This window comes from Chinchilla lanigera, unplaced genomic scaffold (assembly GCF_000276665.1).
Source record: "Chinchilla lanigera isolate Chin_1 unplaced genomic scaffold, ChiLan1.0 scaffold00205, whole genome shotgun sequence".
NCBI classification, from domain to species: domain Eukaryota; kingdom Metazoa; phylum Chordata; class Mammalia; order Rodentia; family Chinchillidae; genus Chinchilla; species Chinchilla lanigera.
Genome location: NW_004955606.1, coordinates 1 through 6,637, shown reverse-complemented (window position 1 = coordinate 6,637; position 6,637 = coordinate 1). Strand labels below are relative to the sequence as shown.

Sequence of the window (6,637 nt, the reverse complement as noted above, 5' to 3'; positions counted from 1 at the left end):
GTAAGGGAGAGGAAGAGGCTGCTTGCAGCCATTCCTCCATTTTGGTGCTTGTTGCTTTTGCTGTGTTCTGCTGCCATGAGCTGTAGCCCTCTGCCCTGTGCCATTCTGTCTTGTAACCTGCCAAGTATGGACTGAAATCTCCACAGACTGTAAGTGAAATAAACCTTTCCTTCATTAATTTTGGGCATCAGGTATTTTGTCCCAGCAATGAGAGAAAAGTAACCAAGACAGTATTCCATTTTGCTTTTAGGAAAAGATGGTAAAGATTCTGAAGCCCAGTGTAATACATTTGAAGAGGAATTTTAGGGACACCCATGAAACTAAATCTTACATGCTATTGATACATGACTCTATGACAAGTATACTTCAGAATTAAGTGCTATGATTAAAGATGAAACCTTCATTCTACTGGCAATAACTGAACGTCTACAGCACATTAATGTTAACCTATTTAAATAATTTGATATTATCCAACAAGTATACTATAAATTATTTTAATATAATACGTAATTATACCCATTACTTACTTTAGAATAACTACAAATGAGCAATTTAAAAAGGTGAACTTTTAAACCAGCACCCTCTCTAGATTAAAAGCAATTAAAGTTGATTTAAAAAAGAAACATCCACATTTGTAAGTGACAAGTCAAGATAGTTTAATTTCAAAACAATAGAGAAAAGATTTTCATGAAAGATGTCCCTATATAATGTTAATTTATTCTGATATAATCGACTATTTTCATTTGTGCCAGAAAATGTTTACAAAGCTATGAAATAACACCTGTGGCTGAACAACATTAATCTGCAGCATAAATTTTAAAGAAAGACCAGCAGGATAACATGTTGACCTTCAGGAAGAACCCATTTAAAGAAGCCAAAGGATGCTAATGGCCACTGGGATAAGGTACGTGACCCTGTCACTGGAGTTCCACAGACCAGGTGGCCCTGCATCAGCCCATTTTGGCATCTCCACAGGCAAGGCTGGGGAGGGTAAATAGAATAAAGAGATGAAATATAAGGACCAATAAATCATCATATCGAATAGGGAAGAGGACATATTTATACCACTATAAGACAAATTTGCTTTTTGACTGACCTGTCTCCATTTACTTTCATAAATATTTATTGAAAAAGTGTTTTCAAGCATTTACATTGTGTCAAGGAGAAAAGTCAAAAGGAGTAGCACTGGCTTGGAGGACTTAAAATGGAGTCAGGAGGCCACTGTGTAGCGGATCGCAGTCAGCTCTGCAGTGGAACCTTTGACATATGCTACAGACAAACCCTGCCCACGTGTCTTTGAAACACTGTAACCTCTGCCGACCTTCTGTATAAGGAACTCCTTTTCCCATGCCAGGGGCTGCTACTGTACTCAGTCCCTTCCTTACAAGATGCCTTAACTTTTTCTAGTATCTGTCTAAATTCCTGCTAAGGAGTGATAGAATTTCCCACCCACTGTAGTTTAAAGCTATAAATACAGCTGCCATTTAGTAAAATGTCAGGACACATTTCCAAGACTGCTTGAGTTTGTGTTTCCCAAGATTGCAATCTACATTAGCCCCCAGTAGATGTGATTTTTTTGTTCTTGACCAGATGGAAATAGTCTCGGTTGACTGGCAAAACCCAAGGCAAGGTGTGGGAGTTATTTTTCTTTCATTTCACAAAATAGGAGATTTAGAGAACAGTCTCATTGAAAAGGAAATCTTACATCTAAGCAACCTTATGGTAAATTTGGCCAATTGTCAACCGAGAATTATCCCACAGTAAAGTGTCCAAATCAGTAGTGTGGCTTTACCAGATAGAGACCTAAGTGGGATAGACTGCTTTTCAGTCCTTTACCTTTTTCCATTCATATACTGATTTCAGTAAGCACACACACTTGCAGAAGTCTGCTAGGATTCACTCAGATTAGTAACCACTGTTACATTTGAGGTACAGGATAGGGTTGGACATTGAGCAGCTACGGAAGAGGGTAACTAGGAGAACTTTCACATCATGGGAATTGTTTGACTTTTTGAATGACAATATATGTGTATTAATTATAGGAGTGTCCAAAACAAAAATAGCTCAGTCAGAACTAGGTGTAGCAGTCTAGTCTCATGATTAGTGACTATGGCGTGGTGAAATTCCATCTTTATTTGGCAGATATATTTGAAAAACAAATTATCAACTGAATCATTAAATCAGATGGAAATTTAAATGTTGCTTTTTTCAATCTGATATTTTTCCCTCAGAATTTTTTGGCATTTTACTTTGATTACAACAAATATCTAGACTAATGCATTAAGAAGACCAATGTAGCACATATAAAGGAGCTATCAAGCAAAATATAGTATAAGGTTAGCCAGTCGTGGTGGTGCACACTTGTAATCCCAGCACCCAGAAGGCTGACACAGGAGAATTGCTGTGAGTTCAAGGCCAGCCTGGGCTACATAAGTGAGTTCAAAGCCAGCCTGAACTATATAGTAAGACTCTGTCTCAAAAAAAAAAAGAAAAAAAAATATATATAGTCTAAGGTTAGATGATATATGCGCTGTTGATCTAATTTTTTCTTTTACATTTTACTATCTTATTCTACTCTGTTTATTTTTCCACTGCTTACTAGCTTCTATTTTCTACACTACTTAATACCACACATTTCCATGGCTGGCCTCAACAGCCTGGTACTAAATGAAGCTGGGGCTGAGGTGAAGCTCAGTGGTAGAGCACTGCCCTAGTATGTACAAGGCCTTGGCCTCGATATTCAGCACAGCAGATTAGATAAATAAGTAAGGAAATAATAAAAATAACTAAATTGGCTTAAAAATAAACTAGAATTGATTAGGTGCTAAAATTGATAAACTAGAATTGATTAGGTGTGTTTGAATAATTGCAAACATGCAGATGCATATAAGCAACTAGTGAAAATGAAATGACAAGGAAATTATAAAGACGCAGAAAGGAGGAGAAAAGGTGGGAGGCTTACAGGAATGGCAGGTGGCTCCGGTATAACCCGTGCCCTGGCAGTCACAGGAGAAGGTGTCCCACGATTGGGAACAGTCACCCCCATGCTCGCAGTAGCTGGGCAAACACCTACATGAAAACAGACACAACTGCTATTTCTCGTGGTCAGTCATCAGAAAGCAAATGTCTCTTTTACTAAAAGCAAACTGAAGTGAAATTATGGCATACACAAGAAAATTCCACATTATCAACGATTACTATTTACCATCAAAATTTTCTGGTAATAATAGTACTTTTAAAAAAAAATACATTTATTAGCATGTAGCTGATTATTCTGTGCCTGTGATAGCTGAGTTTTTAGCATACTTAGTTTTTTTTTTCTTTTGGGCCCACATGACACAATATGAACTTAACACGTGGCTAGCAAAGTCAGTTGCATCTATAAAATCATAAAATTTTCTATGCTTAATTACAATATTGTGCAGATTTTTCAAAGAAAGAAAGCAGAGCAGAGGGAGATAGGGGAGAAAATAGGACCATCTTCTGTCACATGAGGTGTGATTGAGCATATGAGGTGTCATCGAAAATTACGGTGAATGTTTAAATTTTTAAAACATGTATTGTAGGAAAGGACATATTACCAATCATCCCTCTCATTCTGAATACTCCCATCCTATTGTTCTTTCCAATTTCTGAAGCAGTGCCTGGAAGTTCTCTTTTGTGAGTATATTTAGTTGTGCTGTCATAGCTGCCCGGGTATCCTGCACCAATTTAAAATGTTTACATTTCACAGTCATCTTGACTTTGAGGAAGAACCAGAGGTAGCAGGGTTCCAGATGCCAGATCCAGGGGAATAAGGTGGTTTTATGAGACGCCCTTTCCACTAGCTGGCAATTGGCAGCAACCGTCACTGTATGTTTGATCACACCTTATAGAAACACTCTAGTAGAAAATAATAAGCTCTAAAAGATTCTCCAGATGTAGATAAAATTGTTTAACTTAAACGTTAATTTTTAAAATGTTTTATTAGTGGCTATTAGTTTTACAAAATACTGAGTTTCAATGGTATTTTCATAAATATTCATCCCCCATAGCCCTCCCTCACACCTTTTCCCCGTAACCCTTATTCTCTTCCTCTTGTTTAATAGCAGCCTCTCTTCTACTTTCATGTCACCTTTTTTACATTCCACACAATAGGGAAAAGATGCAACATGTACCTTTGTGAATCTGGCTTACTTCACTTAATACAGTTTTAGTTTTATTTAAACTGGCACATAATTGCATGAACGTATAGGTAATATATAACTAGCTTTATTTATCTGTGACAGCAGACCTCAAGGAAGGCACTAAGGAAATACTGTTCTTCCAGGAATGATCACATGCTTATTTTCAGCCAGAACCATTAGAGAGATAAAGCATAACTGATAGTGCAAGCTGTAATATGTACTTTTATAATATGTACTTATAATATGTACTTTTTAAAGGTTAAAATGTCTTTCTTCTGTCATTGTGAACATATCTTCATCCATCTCTGTGCTAAAGTTTTCTAGAAAGAGATTATTTCTTACTTGCTCTACAGAAGAGATGATACTCTATTAAGAGAATAGGAACCTATGCAGCTCCCCTGTGCCCCAAAGTATCATCCAGCTGTCGGGGCACGTTGGCAAAACCCGCCTTGATAACAGTGAACCTCGAAACTGGGACCATTTTAAGTTAAAATTCCTAACAAAATACTATCATTTCAAAAATGCCATTTATACAGCTAAAGGTGCAGTTTTCAAAATCTCACTGTAAATATGACTATTTCATTCCCTGAAGAAGGATAACACGGTGAAAGAGAGAATGTAATGCGAGGCGGGTGTGACTTGGGTTTGAACTCACGGCCTTTGCACAGAGCTACAGTACCTAGGTTTTAAAATTTATTCTTATTAGAGAATGGAATTATTTTTTCTTATCTACATACTTTTTAGCTTTGAAGACAGACATGCTGAAATGACTGCAGCTGGCCTTACCTGTCCATGATGCCACAGGAGTCTATCTGGAGGTCGCTGAACCTTCCCAGCGCCCCTTGCTGTACCGAGATGAGGTCTACCATTCTGTCGCCGATGGAGATGAGCCTCAGGCAGCCCTGTAGCCCTCCTAGGACACTTTCACAGCCAGAGCCAGTGCTGCTGTTAGGACAGCCTGAATGTGAAGACCCAAGAGGAAAAAAAGAAAATCTGCAATATTTATTAAACTAAGACTGTTGTCTCGCCTTGTTTACATATTCTTGGGAATAAATGTTGACATGGTGTGACCCACCTATGTCACTCACTAGGTGATAAGGACACAAGTTAGAATTGATTAAATGTTAGATGATACTTGGAACTCAGAGATTTTTTAAATGAAAGAGATTAAGATCTGAGATTTCTGTAACAGGAATTATGCCATATCCAAGTGAAGAAAAATTGGACCATTTATCTCATCTAAAAAATAACAGAGTTTAGCATCATGTAGTATATGTGAAGGAAATAAAAATGGAGCTGATTCAGCTTTCAAGTTATATTACAAAGCTACAGTGATATAAAACAGCAGGGGACATTCAGATCAATGGAACAGAATAAAGGATGCAGAAACAACCCCGGGCACATTCAACCATCTGCTATTAGATAAAAGGGCCAAAAACATGCACTGGAGGAGAGATAGTCTCCTTAACCAGTGGTATTGGGAAAACTGGCTAACCATATGCAGAAGATTGAGTCTAGACCCATATCTTTCACCATGTGCTAAAATAAAATCAAAATGCATAAAAGACTTCTGTGGATAATAATATGGTCACTGTTGATTATTTTTGTAACCCTTTAAAAATATGAAACAACACTTCAGGCAGGTCTGTATAAAAAGTCATAGGCCGTAGTCTGTCTGTGACCAATCTAAATAAATATTAACTCAAATGTATAAATATGAATGAAACATTTCATTTCATAAGGGCATAATGCCAAAGATGACATATTGAATAATTTAATTTTATATTATAAAATTTAGTTTTAGAAAATTTTATTTGCCTTTTTAAGAGAAAGCTTGTTTGTATTGATTTCACAACCATTTTTTTCAAGTTTGTGGGATGCAACTTCGTGCTGCACTTTTTTAAACTTTTAAAGTATTAGTCATTAAAGAATGACTAATTCTTAAGACTAACATAGTAACATTATTTGTTTTTCATTAATCTCTCTTTGATCTTATATTATTAATCCCTAGTGCTATTTCAGAGACAGGCATTGAAGATTTCTGTCAGTGTAATTCTCAACATTCAGAAGAATTTGGATCATGTAGTCTTTTGCATAGTAAAGTGGATAATGAATATCAACTTCACTGCAGGCTGTTCCTATGTGAAGAAATCATCTCTTTTTGGCTCCTGTGTATCAGTTCAACTTAACAACCCCTTTACACTGAGAAAAATAATGTTTAGATCCACTGTTTTCCTAAGGGTACTAAACAAATGGATAACTTCAGTTTAATAGACATGCACAAGGAAAATGCAAAATTCACTCAAAACATATTCAAGGATAATTATAAAAATAAACTTTAAACAAAATTGATAAACCCCTAGCCAACCTACTCAAGAAAAGAAAGGAAAGAACTCAAATTCATGCAATAAGAAATGAAAAGGATGAAATTACCACAGATCCCACAGAAATTCAGAAGATCATTAATACCT

The 6,637-nt window shown here is 36.5% G+C and overlaps 1 protein-coding gene across 1 annotated transcript in view; it reads right to left on the bottom strand.

Annotated features, from left to right (window-relative positions):
- LOC102029347 (contactin-associated protein-like 3) overlaps positions 1–5,124 on the bottom strand; it is a gene marked incomplete at its 5' end in the record, with an annotated part of 54,958 nt that extends 49,834 nt beyond the window's left edge. The window contains 2 exon segments of the mRNA XM_013510107.1: positions 2,963–3,069; positions 4,953–5,124. Coding sequence (XP_013365561.1) covers positions 2,963–3,069; positions 4,953–5,124 — 279 coding nt within the window.
- Positions 5,125–6,637: the final 1,513 nt, after the last annotated feature.